Raw genomic sequence first — 17,957 nt, forward strand, 5'->3', positions numbered from 1 at the left:
TTAGCATCCCATACATTAGGATATGTCCCATAAATGCTCGCAATAACCTGATGCCAAAGACCACACCTTTTCTTAAGGAACCTCCAAAGTCACTTCCCTAAAAGAGCACGATTTCTCAAAGAAGTCTTTTCAACCCCGACCTCCTAACTCTTTTTACCTACAAACAACATCCCAACTGATAAGATGATCTTTCTTTCCCTCCCTAACCCCTAACCAAAGGAAATCCCTTTGCAATTTCTCAATCTTTGAAGCTATTGATATTGGGATCTTGAAAAAGATAGAGGAAATAGCTAAGGATGTGACAGACTTGACTAAATTAAGGTATCAAATTAGAAGTCAAAAGGTATATTTTTTGTTATTAAAGACTATTAATTGTGTCTTGGAAACCTTCAGAAAGTAGTTGAGGGTTATCATTATAAAAAGAAGAACTTGCTTATTGTAAGGACTTTTGATAATTATCTAAAAAAAATATAAGTGATTAACCAGAAGTTCCTGGTTTCAGCTTTTTGCAAAGGGTTTCTCCTAAATTTTTCCTTGAGAATTCTTGGCTCTAACGGTGTTTGGAGTAACTTGGTTGTAGTTTACTTGGATAGAAGCTATAATAGCTTTTCAGTTTTCATCAATTGGTACTTGAGCCTTTGTTCCAGATTTATCATTGTTTGAATCAATGGCTGGGTCTGGGGATCATTTGAATGCTGTAGCATCACAACCAGAAGGAAGCAGCCCAACTAGAGAAAACTTGCAACAGTTTAATCAATTGTGCCAAATTGGAGCGAGCTGGTATTTTTGGTGCTCCAAATTCCACCATTGGAGGTCAAACGAGGCAGAATTTTCGAACTTACCTGCAGAGGAATGTGAGAAATCAACCTCCTATGGAGGAGTTCCAACAAATTGTAGGGGACTTTTCAGATAAAGAAAGTGGAGTTTTACCTTTGGAGAGGCAACCGAAGTTTCATCATTCTACAAATCATGATCAAAATCTAAACATTAAGGTAGACATTCCACACTTTACTGGAGAGGAGCAACTGAAGGAGGTCTTAGATTGGTTGAATGAAGTTGAAAGGGTTTTTGAGTTTCTAAATCTTCCAAAAAATAAAAAGGTGAAGTTGATGGCTATAAAATTGAAGGGATATGCTTCCTCTTGGTGGAAACAAGTGCAGATAACAAGAATCCAATCTGGAAAGGAGAAAATCCAGAGCTGGACTAAAATGCAGCAGCAAATCCAAAGTCTATTCCTTCCATTGAACTATGAAGGAATTCTTTTTCAGCAATACTAAGCACTTCAGTAAGGCCAACGTTCTGTGCGAGAGTACACTAATGAGTTTTACAGAATGCGAACTAGAATGCAACTAACTGAAACGGAAGTGCAGGTCATTCATCGTTATTTGATGGGATTGAGGCCAAATGTTAGAAATTTGGTGGAGCTACAACCTTGTTGGACGTTATTTGGTGTTGTTCAGTTGGCAATGAAGGTTGAAAGTCAATAAAGATGGTCCAACAACCACCCGATTAAAAGTGCAAGGGGGCCTAATCAATTGGAGGATAGCAGGAGGCAGGGAGATGTCAAGCAAAAATCAGTGGCAGCAACTGATGATTTGCAGAATTCTAGATCAAACACTCACTTTCAAGCTCGCAACCAAGGCCAAGGGCATGCAACAATGAGAAATCATGTTCTCGAAAATAGTAGCAACTTATTTCAGCCTGCAGGACATAGAATAATGTTATAAATGTCGAAAAGAGGGGCACAAATCTTCTGATTGCCAAAAACAAGCCAGCAATTTACTGCTTAATGAAGAAGAGGAGAATAATGATAATGAGGAGGTAGAGATGGAATCTCAAGGCGGTGGAGGGCTGTTGGAATTCACAGAAGATGAAGTCACATATGAAGACCATGATCTTCCAAATTTAGTGGTAAGACATTCCATGTTAACTTTAAAAGCATCAAAAAGTGATTGGTGGAGAAACAATATTTTTTAAACTAGATGTTCTTCACATGGGAGGCTTTGCAATGTTATTATTGATGGAGGGTTGGGGGGGGAGGGGCGGGCAGGGTTGTGAGAATCTTGTTTCTATAGAAATAGTGATGAAGCTCAACTTGGAAGTGCTACCACACCCAAAGCCATATCAAATTGCTTGGTTCAAGAAAGGAAGTGAAGTAGAAGTAGTGCAGCGGTGTCTTGTTCCCTTCTCAATTGGGAAAAACTATTCAAATAAGTTTCTATGTGATGTGGTGGAAATGGAAGCCTGCCATTTGTCACTCGGAAGGCCATGGCAATTTGAATATAAAACTGTTCACCATGGAGAGAAGAATGTTTATGCTTTCTACAAAAATGGGCTTAAGGTGGTACTTGCCCCAATGAAAGAAGAAGAATTTGTTTAAGTCTAAGGTCAAACAAGAACAATCTTGTGTGACTGTCCCATGCTTTTTAAATGAGTTTGAAGCTAATGGAATTTGCCTTTTTGTTGTTGGCAAAAGAAGTCTTAGAAGACCAGCAAGATGTTTCTAATGAAGCAAAGGCATTGTTGGAAAATTTTGCTATAGAGCTACTAAATGGATTGCCTCTAGAAACAAGCATCCAGCACCATATTGATCTAGTACCAGGAGCCAGCCGACCAAAACTACCACATTATAGAATGCCTCCAAAAGAACATGAAGAACTTCAAAGACAAGTGGAAGAGTTGTTGCAAAAGGGATACATAAGGGGATCAATGAGTCTGTGTGCAGCTCCAGCACTATTAACTCCAAAGAAAGATGGTACCTAAAGAATGTGCATCAATAGTCAGGCAATAAATCGAATAACGATAAAGTATCGAAACCCGATCCCAAGACTTGATGATATGTTGGATATATTGCATGGAGCAAAGGTATTTTCTAAAATTGATCTTAAAAGGGGTTATCAACAAATTAGGATTCGGGAAGGTGATGAGTGGAAAACAGCCTTCAAAACTAAACATGGGCTTTATGAATGGACTGTAATGCCTTTTGATTTGTCAAATGCACCTACCACATTTATGCGTTTGATAGATCAAATTCTGAAGCCATTCATTGGAAAGTTTGTGGTGGTGTATTTTGATGATATACTTGTTTATAGCCCATCCAAAGAGTCTCATTTGCAATGCCTGAAGACAGTATTAGAAGTTCTCAAAAGAGAGAAGTTTCATGCCAATATGAAGTACAGATTTTTCACTAAATCTTTGTTGTTTCTGGGATATATAGTTAGCACTGAAGGGATAAAAGTTGATGACAATAAGGTTGAAGCAATTAGAACTTGGCCAATACCAAGACCAATGGGAGAAGTGTGCAGTTTTCATGGTCTAGCCTCATTTTATAGACATTTCATCAAGAATTTCAGCACTATAATTGCTCCTATAACTGATTGCATGAAGAAAGGGAGGTTTCAATGATCAGAACAAGCTGAAGAAAGTTTTCAAAGGATTAAAGAGATGCTTAGCTCAGCCTCAGTACCAGTGCTGCCAGATTTTAAAAGGGTCTATCAAGTAAAGTGTGATGCTTCCAGAATTAGGATAGGAGCTGTTCTAAGTCAAGAAGGCAGGCCTGTGTCATTTTATAGTGAAAATTTGAATGACATAAGAAGGAGATACAACACTTCTGATAAAGAATTTTATGCTATCATTCAGGCACTTAAGCATTGGGAGCATTACTTGATACATCAAGAATTTATTTTGCATACAGATCATGAAGCTTTGAAGCATCTTAACAGCTAGCAAAAGTTAAACAAGAGGCATGCCCATTGGGTTTCTTACTTGCAGTGATTCACATTTGTGATAAAGCATAAGTTTGAAGCAAGTAATAAAGTGGCGGATGCACTTAGTCGAAGAAGTTTGTTGTTGCCTAGTGGGACTGCTACTATTAAGGGTTTTGATTCCTTTTAAGGATCTTTATCCTGGTGACCCTTTCTTTGGTTCAATTTGGAAAGATTGTACTAATGGGCAGCCAGGAAAGTATTTGCTGCATGATGGCTTCGTATTCAAAGGGATTCAACTTTGTGTTCCAAATTGCTCTTTAAAGGAAAAGATCATTCAAGACATGCATGGTGGAGGCTTAGGAGGACATTTTGGGCAAGAAAAAACATATGCTATGATTGAACAGAAATTCTTTTGGCCAAAAATGAGGGATGTCTACAAATTTGTTAAACGGTGTCAAATATGCCAAGAATCGAAAGGAAAAGTTCAAAATACAAGTTTGTACACTCCACTACCAGTTCTTGCAGCTCCTTCGGAAGATTTAAGTATGGACTTTTGTAGTGGGATTGCCTAGAAGTAAATGGCGAATGGATTCCATCTTTGTGGTTGTTGACAGATTTTCAAAAATGGCTCATTTCAGTTGTAGCAAGAAGACCGTGGATGCATCAAATATAACAAATCTTTACTTTAGAGAAGTTGTGCCATTACATGGAGTTCCAAAATCAATCACCTCAGATTGAGACTCCAAGTTTCTCTCTCATTTTTGGAGAACTTTATGGAAGAAGTTTGGAACTAGGCTGCAATATAGTACTTCCTATCATCCTCAAACGAATGGACAAATTGAGGTTGTCAATAGAAAGAAGTTTGGAAGTAGGCTGCAATATACTACTTCCTACCATCCTCAAACGGATGGACAAATTGAAGTTGTCAATAGAAGTTTGGGTGGTTTATTGAGGTGCCTGGTTGGAGAAAATCCTAAGCAATGGGAAGCTATGGTTGTGCAAGCAAAATTTGCATATAACCATTCCAAGAATCAAACTACAGGCAAAAGTCCTTTTGAAGTTGTTTACAGGAAGCAGCCAATATCTTTATGATTTAGCTCCTTTACCAGAAATCAGAAGAAATAGCTTCAAGAGTGAAAACATGGCCGACTTAATTTTTTTGATGAATAAAAAACAATATATTAAAAGAAAAAAGGCACATCAAGGACGCACCCCAAAGTATACAGGTAGTATACAAGAGAGAGAAAAAAGAACCTCTTAACCAGGGCCTAACCAATCTACAAAATCTACAAAGGAAGGGGGGTCAGAGTCAAAAAACCCCTTAGTCCACACCCAAAGATTACAAAGGAAAAATGATTTACACTCTTGAACCGAATGCCCCTCATTTTCAAAAGCCCTATTGTTTCTTTCCTTCCAAACAATCCAAAAAAGACACAAGGGAACTGAAAACCACTCTCTTCCTCTCCTTTCCCACACAAGGCCCAAGCCACCCCAATAATGTCTCTCTAACCGAATAGGGGAGCACCCATGAAACCCCAAAAAGGGAAAAAAGTAAGTTCCATAAAGTTCTTGCCAACACACAATGCAAGAGGATGTGATCGATAGACTCTTCCTCTGACAGGCACAAATAACATCTATTAGCCAAAGAGAACCCTCTCTAAATACGATCCAAGGTTAAGACCTTTTTCCACATAGCCTCCTATGGGAAAACGTGAATTATGGTTGTAAATTAATGGCTTGTATTTTGCTGTGTATAGTAATTATGCTAGTTTAGGAGAGTTTGTTTGTAATAGCTAGAATTCCTAGAATTAGGTTAATTTAGTTAGTTTCCTTTTCTATAGCTAAGATTTTTCTGTATAAAGCTAATGTAGTTTTCTGAGAAGGAAAGAGAATAAAATTATTTCACAATTCTGCTCTCTCAATTTACGTCATGGTATCAGAGCTAAATTAAGATCCTTGGAATTTATTTTGTTTTAGCCTTCATTGCTAAATATAGTGCCCAATTTTTCTTCTGTTTTTGAAACTCAAAACCGAGCATTTGTTTCCTCTCCTAGAATTTTCATTTTCTTCTTGGCCTTCATTGCCATTCATTTGCCTTTTTTTTTGCTTTCATTGTCAATCTGATCTCTTGGCCTTCAACGTTGTCTATTGTTGACCCACGTGCTTTGCCTAAATCACCTAGAAATTGCCGTTTTTTTTTCGTAAAAAATGTCAGAGATTGCAGAAACAACCACTACAGTCCAATCAGAGGAGATTATTCGACCCCAACATTCTGGAGAATTGCAGAATATCCAGGCTGCATATAGGCTGGATGGAAAAAATTATCTGAAATGGTCCCAACTTGTTTGCACCGTGTTGAAAGGGAAAGGGAAGATCAGCCATCTCATGGGTACAGGGCCGAAACTAGGAGATCCTCATTTTGAAGCATGGGATGAAGAAGACTCCATGATTATGGCATGGTTGTGGAATTCTATGATTCCTGAAATCAATGACACATGCATGTTCCTAGCTACTGCCAAGGACATTTGGGATGCAATCCAACAGACGTACTCTAAGGCGAGAGATGCGGCCCAAGTATACGAGGTCAAGGTGAAAACTGTTGCTGCTAAACAGGGAGATAAAACTGTTACTGAATATGCTAATCAATTGAAATCTTTATGGCAAGAACTTGATCATTACAGGGTGATAAAGACCAAGTGTCCCGAAGATGCTACTATTCTCAAGGATTTAATAGAACAAGATTGAGTCTATGATTTTCTTGTTGGACTCAATCCAGAATTTGACCAAGTGCGAATCCAGATTCTTGGCAAGCAAGAAGTTTCGTGCTTTAATGAGGTGGTGGCATTAATTCGAGGAGAGGAAAGCAGAAGATGCTTGATGCTTAATCCACAGAACACGGACAATTTGGCTATGGTGGCTGGCAGTGGTAACAATTCAGCCACAAATATGGAAAGAGTACTAGTTTCTGGCAATGGAAGATCTAGTCAACCAAAGACTCAAAATCGTGACTACAAGGACAACTTATGGTGCACTTATTGTAAGAAGGCACGCCATACGCGTGAGCGGTGCTGGAAACTACATGGAAAACCACCAAGTCGAGAGTGGGGACAGAAGGGAGAACAACCAAGTAATAATGGTCAGGCCCATGTTACAACAGTACAACAAAATGGAGCAACACTGCAAGAGATAGGCAGTCTTAATCAAGAAGAAGTTGAGAGGGTGAGGTCTCTTATTTGCAACCTTGACAAACCAGCAGGTACTGGTTCATTGGCGTATTCAGGTAAGTTTCCATTCTCTATTGGATTAAATGTCTCGGATATAACCTTTGCCAACTCCTGGGTCATTGACTCAGGTGCTACCGACCATATGACTCATTCACCAAACATTTTTTCCACATATTTCCCATGTTCAAGCAGTAGAAAAATAGCCATAGCCGATGGCTCCTTGACCACTGTAGCAGGTATAGGAGATGTCAAAATAAGCCCATCACTGATGTTAAAAAATGTTCTTCATGTCCCTAGGTTAACCACGAACCTCATTTCTATCCAAAAACTCACTCAAGATTTACATTGCAATGTGGTTTTTTATCATAGTCATTGTGTATTTCAGGACGAGGATTCGGGGAGGATGATTGGACATGCTAGAGAACGGGATGGACTCTACTATCTCAAAGCACCAAGTCAATCAAACATTACCAAAGGCAAATCATCTTTTTCTTTTGTCTCAGAAGTTTTTTCATTCAATAAAGAAAAAGTTTGGCTTCATCATCGCCGACTTGGACATCCATCATTTAGGGTTATTAAAATTATGTTTCCTTCTTTATTTAAAGGTCTAGACGTCGAACATTTTCATTGTGAAGTGTGTGAACTTGCTAAACACAAACGTGTGTCTTTTCCAATTAGCAATAAAAGAAGTTTTATTCCTTTTTATCTCATACACAGTGACATTTCGGGTCCTTCTCCTATTCCTAACATTACTGGGGCTAAATGGTTTGTTTCATTCATTGATGATTGTACTCGAGTCACTTGGATTTTTTTGCTCAAACATAAATTTGATGTCAGTACTGTCCTTCCAAATTTTTGTTCTATGATTAAGACTCAATTTGGAGTCAATATCAAAAGATTTAGGTCGGATAATGCTAAGGATTATTTCAATCAAGTCCTAACTCCATACTTTCAGAGGGAAGGAATAATACATGAGTCATCTTGTGTTAACACTCCACAGCAAAACGGAGTGGCAGAAAGAAAAAACGGTCACCTTCTTGACTCAACCCGATCCTTCATGTTTCAGAAAAATGTGCCTAAATCCTTTTGGGGAGAAGCAGTTCTTACAGCTGCTCATCTCATAAATAGATTGCCTTCTAGGATCTTGGGATTCAAAAGTCCAATGGACATACTTTCAACATTCTATCCAAACCTACACACTACAAACAACCTTGTTCCTAGGATATTTGGGTGTGTGGCATTTGTCCATGTTCATAATCAAAACAAGGGGAAGTTAGATCCACGGGCATTAAAATATGTTTTTTTGGGTTATTCTTCAACTCAGAAAGGGTATAAGTGTTACCATCCTCCATAAAAAAGATTCTATGTCTCGGTAGATGTTACTTTCCATGAACAAGAATCTTATTTCACTATTCCTTATCTTCAGGGGGAGAATTCGGTAATGGAAGATAAGGATAGGGGGGATTTTTTATTCCTTGATCTGCAATCACTTCCCTTGTCAAAACAATCTCGTCCCACTGATCCTTTGATTGAAACCTTACCTAAATTGCCCGATCAGCCTGAACCTGTGCCTGAAAATCCAAAATCTGCCCCTGAGAATGTGAGATTTGACAAAGTGTTTTCGAGGAAGAAGACAGTTGTCCCTGAATCTGTGCAAGTCCAAGACTTCAACCCAAATTCTAAGAATGAGGTAACAATTTCTAATCCTTTATTGCAATCTGAATCTCATGTGAACAATGATGACCGAGACCTCCCTATTGCTGTTAGGAAAGGGATTAGATAATGCACAAATCGACCTCTATACCCTCTTACACACTTCCTATCCTTTAAAAAAATTTCACCATCTCATAGAGCCTTCCTTGTTAGCCTAAACACTATTTCTATCCCTACCACCGTATCCGAGGCTTTGACCGATGAAAAATGGAAACAAGCTATGAATGTGGAGATGGAGGCATTAGAAAAAAACAAAACTTGGGAGTTGGTAAAATTGCCGACAGGATAGAAACCCGTGGGGTGTAAATGGGTTTATACTGTGAAATACAGAGCAGATGGATCAATAGAAAGATACAAGGCTAGATTGGTTGCCAAGGGTTATACTCAAACCTATGGGATTGATTACCAAGAAACTTTTGCTCCGGTCGCAAAGATGAACACTGTTAGAGTCTTGTTGTCATTAGCAGCTAATTACAATTGGGATTTGCAGCAATTTGATGTCAAGAATGCTTTTTTGCATGGAGAACTAGAGGAAGAAATTTATATGGAGGTCTCGCCAGGTTATGACAATAATTTAGCTGCTCATACTGTATGTAAATTAAAAAAGGCCTTGTACGGACTTAAGCAATCACCACGAGCATGGTTTGGAAGATTCGCAAGAGTGATGATAACCATGGGATATAGGCAAAGTCAAGGGGATCATACGTTGTTCATTAAACACTCATCTTCGGGGAGACTCACAGCTCTCTTGGTGTATGTTGATGACATAATAGTGACAGGAAACGATGACAAGGAGAGACAGATTCTAAATCAATGTTTGGCTAAGGAATTTGAGATCAAGGCATTAGGGAGGTTGAAATATTTTCTTGGTATTGAGGTGGCTCACTCTAAGCAAGGCATTTTTATCTCCCAACAGAAGTATGTTACAGATCTTCTCAAAGAAACTGGCAAGACCACATGCAAACTAGCAAGTACTCCAATAGATCCGAATCTTAGACTCAGAGAGGCAGAAAATGATGATACAGTAGATAAAGAAATGTATCAACGCTTGGTGGGAAGGCTCATTTATCCATCTCATACACGACCAGATATAGCATATGCAGTGAGTGTGATTAGTCAATTCATGCATAGTCCAAAGGAAGCTCATCTGCAGGTAGCTTATCGAGTGTTACAATATCTCAAAGAGACACCAGGTAAAGGTATTCTGTTCAAAAGGAATGGAGGGTTAGTACTTGAGGCATACACAGATGCTAACTATGCTGGCTCAATTATTGACAGAAGGTAAACTTTTGGATATTGCACCTTTCTTGGTGGAAATCTCGTGACATGGAGGAGTAAGAAACAGAATATGATAGCGCGGTCTAGTGCGAAGGCAGAATTCCGAGCAATGGCTCAGGGTGTGTGTGAACTACTATGGTTGAAGATCGTTTTAGAAGACTTAAAGATTAAATGGGATGGCCCAATGGAGACTCTATTGTGATAATAAATCTGCAATCAGCATAGCTCACAACCCGGTACAGCATGATCGAACGAAGCACATTGAAATTGAAAGACACTTCATCAAAGAGAAGTTGGATAGTGGATTGATATGTACACCTTATGTGTCTACACATGGTCAACTTGCCGATATACTTACCAAAGGGCTAAGTAGTTCAGTGTTTCAAAACTTTGTATCCAAGCTGGGAATGGTGAATACCTATTCACCAGCTTGAGGGGGAGTGTGGGAAAACGTGAATTATGGTTGTAAATTAATGGCTTGTATTTTGCTGTGTATAGTAATTATGCTAATTTAGGAGAGTTTGTTTGTAATAGCTAGAATTCCTAGAATTAGGTTAATTTAGTTAGTTTCCTATTTTGTTAGAGTATCCCATAAATCATGGGATTTGATATAGCCTAGTAATTAGTTTCCTTTTCTATAGCTAAGATTTTTCTGTATAAAGCTAATGTAGGTTTCTGAGAAGGAAAGAGAATAAAATTATTTCACAATTCTGCTCTCTCAATTTACGTCACCTCCCAAGGCAAAAAACTCACCCTCAGAGGCACCAAAGAGTTCCAAATAACTCTTGCAAGAAAATCCCCTAGACTTTCCGGTTCCAAAGCCTTATATAGAGACTTAACTAAAAATCTTCTGTCTTTTGCCTTTGTCCAAACTACTTGATCTTCCACATCACTATAAACTCTCCTCCCTTGCAGCCCTAAGAGAAAACACTCCACATCGAACACTTCCCAATCATTAAGCCACCTAGAGAACCTAGGAGCCCACACTCCCCCTCTAGAATGGTTCCACCATCCTCCACCCAAGCCTCCTTGGCCAAAGCTATAGCAAATAAAGAGGGAAAAGAAGTACACAAAGGATCGCCTCCACACCACTCTTCCTTCCAAAATTTAACCCTCATACCATTCCCCATAGAATAAACCATATTGTCGCCTATCACATCCCAAACTCTCTTAATCGCTTTCCACAAACCAACCCCAAAACTACCTCTCACAACACAAGACCTCCATCCGCCCTCTTCTTCCCCATACATCACACAAACAACTTGCCTCCACAAAGCTTCCATCTCCACCGCAAAATGACAACTCCACTTACATAAGAGGGCCTTATTCAGCAACGCTAAATTCCTTACACCCAAACCACTCTTTCGTTTATCTAAGCAAACAATAGACCAATCCACTAAATGGGGCTTCCTCTCCAGGGCCCCACCACCCCAAAGAAAATCCCTTTGGATCCTCTCCAATCTCAAACTCACACTCCTTGGCATATAAAACAGGGACATACGGTAGATAGGCATACTAGACAGAGTGCTTCGAATCAAAGTCAGTCTGCCCCCTTTGGAGATATACTGTCTTTTCCAAAAGGAATGTCTCTTCCTCAGCCTTTCCTCAACCTCATCCCAAACTGCCACCTCCTTGAAACGAGCACCCAAAGGAAGACCCAAGTAAGAAGATGGGAGCGTGCTAACTTTGCAACCAAACTCAAGAGCCAAATCCTCTACATTCTCCACTCTCCCCACCGAGATGATCTCACTTTTGTCCAAATTCACCTTCAACCCCGACATGGATTTGAACCACATAAGAAGTCAACTCAAGTAGGACACCTAATCAATAGAAATCTCACGAAATACTAAAGTGTCATCTGCGAACAGCAAATGAGTGATCTCCACACCCGCACCTCCTCTACCACTAAGCTGCCACCCCCTCCTTCGCTCTCTTCAACAAGCAACTGAGAGTCTCCATGACAATCACGAAAATGTAAGGGGATAAAGGATCCCCCTATCTCAAGCCCTAAGAACTTTGGAAGAAACCGGAGAGAGTTCCATTAATAAGGATGGAGAAACTGACAGTACCAATACACCACTAAATCCAGCTAATCCACTAAGCTCCAAAACCCATCCTTTCCGGCAACCAAAGAAGAAAACTTCAATTTACATGGTCATACGCCTTCTCAATATCCAACTTACAAAGGATGCCACCACCCCCGTTTTTTTGCATCGAATCAATCGCCTCATTTGCAATTAGCGAGGCATCTAGGATTTGCCTTCCCTCCACAAATGCATTTTGGGACTTAGACACTATCTTACGCATCACCTTTTTAAGCCTATTAGCTAGCACATTTATTAACAACTTGTAAACACTGCCCACCAAGCTTATAGGCCTAAAGTCCTTGAGATCTTCAGCTCCTCCTTTCTTAGGAATTAAAACCAGAAAAGAAGCATTAGTGCTCTTGACAAACCTGCCCTGATCATGAAAATCCTTAAAGAACCCCATAACTTCCTCCTTCAGAAAACTTCAGTTGAATTGCCAAAACGCCATTGAGAAACCATTAGGACCAGGAGCTTTATCTCCATTGAGGTTTGAGAGAGCACCAAAAACCTCTTCCTCAGAGAAGGGAGCCTTTAGCATTGCTACATCTTCCCCTTGAAGAACCCTAACCTGCAACCCATTGCATCTGGGTTTCCACTCATCTGTTTCTAACAAAAGAGAATGGAAAACCTGAACCACACCATCTTTGATGTCACGCTCTTCTGTTACCCAAGACCCATTTATCTTAATCTTCACCAAGGAGTTGACCCTCTTATGTGCATTGACCATTTTGTGGAAAAAACTAGTATTTCTGTCTCCCGTCCTCAGACATAACTCTCTAGACTTTTGCCTCCAAGAGGTCTCTTCCATTATCACCCACTTCTTATACTCCTTCAAAGCTTGCTTTATGAGATTTTGCTCTTCTGTAGACAACACCCCATCCCCTTCTACTGAATCCCAAAACACCATCTGCTTTAAAGTTGATTCTTTTCTAGCAGTGATATTTCCAAAACACTTCTCTGGTCCAAATCTTCAATCTAGCCTTAAGCGCTTTAAGTTTTTCAAACAGAGTGAAACTGAAAGACCCTCTGAATTGGAAACCCATCCACCAACTCCTTAACAAATCCTTAAAACCGTCTTCCTTCAACCATATATTCTCGAACCTGAAGGGGGAAGGACCCTTCCTCGCTTCTCCACCGTCCAACAAGATTGGGCAGTGGTCAGAGACAAGTCTAGGAAGAAGACTCTGAACTGTCCCACTGAAATAGCACTCCCAATCCTCGGAAACTAGAAATCTATCCAACCTTGAATGTAATTGGTTATTCAAATCACCCCTCCACGTGAAAGACCCCCCCTGCAAAGGGAGATCCTGTAATTCCAAATCCTCAATGACCTCCAAGAATCTTCTCATTGCTGAAGACAATCTTGAAAGACTGTTCCTCTCTCTCAAAAATCTAATAACAACGTTGATTGCAATGTTGAAGATTTGCATCCTTTACTAAGTGTAAGACTGAAAAGGCCATGGTCCTATCTAGACCTCCCCTTAGGAAGAAATTCTTAGAGACATCATTTTTGAGACCCTTATTAAAAAAAAAAAAAAAAAAAAAAAAAAAAAAAAAAAAAAACAACAACCCTTTAGGAGACTTGATAAGTGGAAAAAGGCTTTGTAGAAGAAGAAGAATTGGAAGGTAAAAAGAATAAATATCTTCATTGATTTAAATCAATACTATGGACCTGTAGTTTTCACATGCATCCCCACTCGATAGTGTGACTCCTTTTTTAAGGAGAAAAACCACATTTTTATTATAAAAAAAATGTTTTTATTAAAAAAATGGAGTCGCCACTTTTATTTATTTTTTAAAGGGAAAATAAAATAAAAACGAAAACCCTAAAGAAAGATAAGTCCTAAGTTTTGGAAAAGCATGTTTTTGAAAAACCTGAGTCTAGGTCTAAGAATCGGATTACCTATTGGGAAAGTACAATAAAAGTAGCACCCCTTTAAGCCCTAAATAAAGGCTACTCACTAAGTTGAGAGAAGCATGAAAATTAATTAATGGATCGAGGATACCAACGAAGGTCAAAGGTGATTATCTAAATCCCAACAACAAGCTAAGCAAGCCAAATAATCATTCTAAAACACAAGCAAAAAGAAAAGATAGTGTGCGTACATGGATTGCAACTCAAAGCGCTATCATAAAAACATCAAGCTTAGTTCAGATAATATAACATACAACATACCTTTCATCTTAGTCAAATAATCAAGCAACAATGAAAGCAACCAATAACAATATTAAACATAGCATAATTATTTACAATGCTCCCGTAAAGCTAATAAGGGTTAACTTATGGACAACAATAATAACTAAAAGAATTACATGATCAAAAACTCAAAATATTACGTGATATATATACATATATAACTTAAATGAAGTGTTAAGAAACCAAAGAAAGGTCAATTATCACATAGGATATCCATGCAAACTCATTTTTAAAGTTAAACTAATGCACGAGATAGCAAGAAGTACCAAAATTAGATGCTAAAACAAAACATGTAGCAAGACGAAGAACAGTTGTATTCACTTCAAAAATCTCAAACAAATATCTAGAAACATTATTTCGTCATGAAAATAATCATACAACATCCTCATTTTGTCTACATTACAATACATCGGCGAAAGTCAAGTCAAAATATGCCAAACAACACCAGATTAAATAATAATGCAATCACTATATAGGAATTTTGGCATGTAATTAGAACAAGAAGGTTCATAAAACAAATCTTAAAAAAAATAGCTAGAATGTGAATTTAACCACAAAAATTTTCAAGGAACATCTCCTACGTGCCCAGTTTATCATCCAAGTGGTCAATTAATCATTTAAGACTCAGATTAAATCCAACTTACAAAAATTTCTAGGAGGTTTAGAATAGGACAGAATGCAAAGACATCCACAAACCGATTTTTAAAACAAACACAAAGGCCTTAAAAAATCACACAAAAAATCAAACAAGTCATTCAGAGTGTCTAGTTTACAAGAAAAATAATAAGAAAACAAGAAAGCACACAAATCAATTTTCAAATCATACAAACATATTTTCTATCCAAAATTAGGCTAGTGTAGTGGATGCATCTTACAAAAAATATATTTCTTACTAGGGAGGAATATTTATCCAAAACTAATATCCGAAGATTTACTAAAGAAAAAAACTAACATCAATATTTATCAAAACTAACATCCAAATAATTAAAAAAAAAATGACTAACATCAATATTCATCAAAACTAACATTTAAAGAATTTAAAAATAAATAAATAAATAACTAAGACAAGATATCAAAATGAACAAACTAGAAACATGAAGAATTTAAAACCAACACCAATTTCTATCACGATTGAAATCCATAGAATTTTTTTAAAAAATAATTAACATTAACATTTATCAAAATTAGCATCCAAGGACTTCAAAAAAAAAAAAAGAATAACTAACATCAATATTTAGAACAAGATAATCATGGAGTATAAATAAACAAATAATCATTCAAAAAATTTGACATTTAAATATTTTTGTAAAAAAGGAAAAAAATAATCTAACTTTACATCACTATTATTAAGAATAAGATAGTCATGGAAAATAAACCAACAAATAATCATTAAAAAAAACTAACTTTAAAATATTTAAAAAAAAATCCAATTTTGCATCATTAATATTAAGAATATGATAATCATGGACAATAAATCAACGGATAATCATTCAAAAAACCTAACCTTTAAATATATGAAAAATCTAACTTTGCATTATTAATATTAAGAATTGGATAATCATGGAGAATAAACCAACAAATAATCATTCAAAAAAACTAACCTTAAAATATTTTTAAAAAAATTCGAACTTTGCAATAAAATAATCATGGAGAATAAATCAACAAATAATCATTTGAAAAAAAAAAAAAAACCTAACCTTAAATCTTTTAGAAAAATTCCAACTTTACATCATTGATATTAAGAACAAGATAATCATAGAAAATAAATTAACAAATAATCATTAAAAAAAAAACTTAAAACATTTTTAAAAAATTTCAACTTTGTACCATTAATATTAAGAACAAGATAATCATGAAAAATAAATCAAAAAATAATCATTCAAAAAAACCAACCTTTAAATATATAAATTAAAAAAAACTAACTTTACATCATTAATATTAAGAACTGGATAATCATGAACAATAAATCAACAAATAATCATTCAAAAAAATTAACCTTAAAATATTTTTAAAAAATTCTAACTTTGTATCATTAATATTAAGAACAAGATAATCATGAAGAATAAATCAATAAATGATTATTAGAAAAAAAAAAAAAAAAAAAAAAACCTTACAATATTTTAAAAAATTCCAACTTTGCATCATTAATATTAAAAATAAGATAATTATGAAGAATAAATCAACAAATAGTCATTAAAAAATAATAATAACTAACCTTAAAATTTGATTAAGAGGTTAATATTAACGATGTAAAGAATTTTAAGGCTAGTTTTTTTTTTTTTTCAATGACTATTTGTTGATTTATTCTTCATGATTATCTTGTTCTTAATATTAATGATGCAAAGTTGGAATTTTTAAAAAATATTTTAAGATTAGTTTTTTTGAATGATTATTTGTTGATTTATTCTCCATGATTATCTTATTCTTAATATTAATTATGCAAAGTTAGAATTTTTAAAATATTTTAAGGTTAGTTTTTTTTCTTTAATGACTATTTGTTAATTTATTCTCCATGATTATCTTGTTATTAATATTAATGATGCAAAGTTAGAATTTTTTTAAACATTTTAAAGTTAGTTTTTTTTTAATGATTATTTGTTGATTTATTCTTCATAATTATCTTGTTTGTAATATTAATGATGCAAAGTTGGAATTTTTTTAAAACATTTTAAGATTAGTTTTTTTTTTTTTTTAAATGATTATTTATTAATTTATTCTCCATGATTATCTTGTTCTTAATATTAATTATGCAGAGTTCAATTTTTTAAAAAATATTTTACGATTAGTTTTTTTGTTTATTCTCTATGATTATCCACTTCTTAATATTAATGATGCAAAGTTAGATTTTTTTTATATATATTTTAAAGTTAGTTTTTTTTTAATGATTATTTGTTGATTTATTTTTCATGATTATCTTGTTTTTAATATTAATGATGCAAAGTTTGAATTTTTTTTTAAAATATTTTAAGGTTAGTTTTTTTTTTAATGATTATTTATTTGTTTATTTTCCATAATTATCTTGTTTTTAATATTAATGATGCAAAGTTAAAATTTTTTCTTTTTAAAAAAATATTTAAAGGTCAGTTTTTTTTTAATAATTATTTATTGATTTATTCTTCATGATCATCTTGTTCTACATATTGATGTTAGTTATTTTTTTTTAAATTCCTTGGATGCTAATTTTGATAATTATCAATGTTAGTTATTTTTTAAAACAAAATTCTGTAGATGTTAATTGTAATAGAAATTGATGTTGGTTATTAATTTTTCATGTTTCTAGTTCATTTTGATATCTCGTCTTAGTTATTTAAAAAAAAAAATCTTTAAATGTTAGTTTTAATAAATATTGATGTTAGTTTTTTTTTTTCTAATTCTTTTGATATTAGTTTTGATAAATATTGATGTTAGTTATTTTCTTTAGTAAATCTTCGGATATTAGTTTTTCAAAATCGCATGTTAGTTCCATTCAAAAGGATTAAAGCTAAACCCTTTCTTTGTGGGGATGTTTTCACCTAGGGTATGACTCCTTAATCACAAATGAGAGGTAGCCTAAAATTATCTAATTGATATTTTTTTGTTTTCGTTTTATTCATTTAATTCCTCCTTGATTACTAATTGAAAATTTCATGTCTTGTGTCTTTTTAGTGTTTAAGGTTACTTGGTATGCTTATCACTTGAAGACCAGTTATCCTTTGTTTTTTTAAACCTTTTTCTAAAAGAGTTTAAACCACAAATATCTCTTGAAAATTCA

The 17,957-nt window shown here is 35.5% G+C and overlaps 2 protein-coding genes across 2 annotated transcripts in view; one reads left to right on the top strand and one right to left on the bottom strand.

Annotated features, from left to right (window-relative positions):
- LOC117932089 overlaps nucleotides 1-17,957 on the bottom strand; it is a 78,869-nt gene that overhangs the window by 44,285 nt on the left and 16,627 nt on the right. The window lies entirely within an intron of this gene.
- Nucleotides 6,621-7,458, top strand: LOC117932090. The gene is made up of 2 exons (XM_034853128.1): nucleotides 6,621-6,987; nucleotides 7,317-7,458. The coding sequence occupies exons 1-2, from the start codon at nucleotides 6,654-6,656 to the stop codon at nucleotides 7,349-7,351; spliced, it is 369 nt and encodes a 122-aa protein (XP_034709019.1). The 5' UTR covers nucleotides 6,621-6,653; the 3' UTR covers nucleotides 7,352-7,458.

This window comes from Vitis riparia, chromosome 15 (genome assembly GCF_004353265.1).
Source record: "Vitis riparia cultivar Riparia Gloire de Montpellier isolate 1030 chromosome 15, EGFV_Vit.rip_1.0, whole genome shotgun sequence".
NCBI classification, from domain to species: Eukaryota; Viridiplantae; Streptophyta; class Magnoliopsida; order Vitales; family Vitaceae; genus Vitis; species Vitis riparia.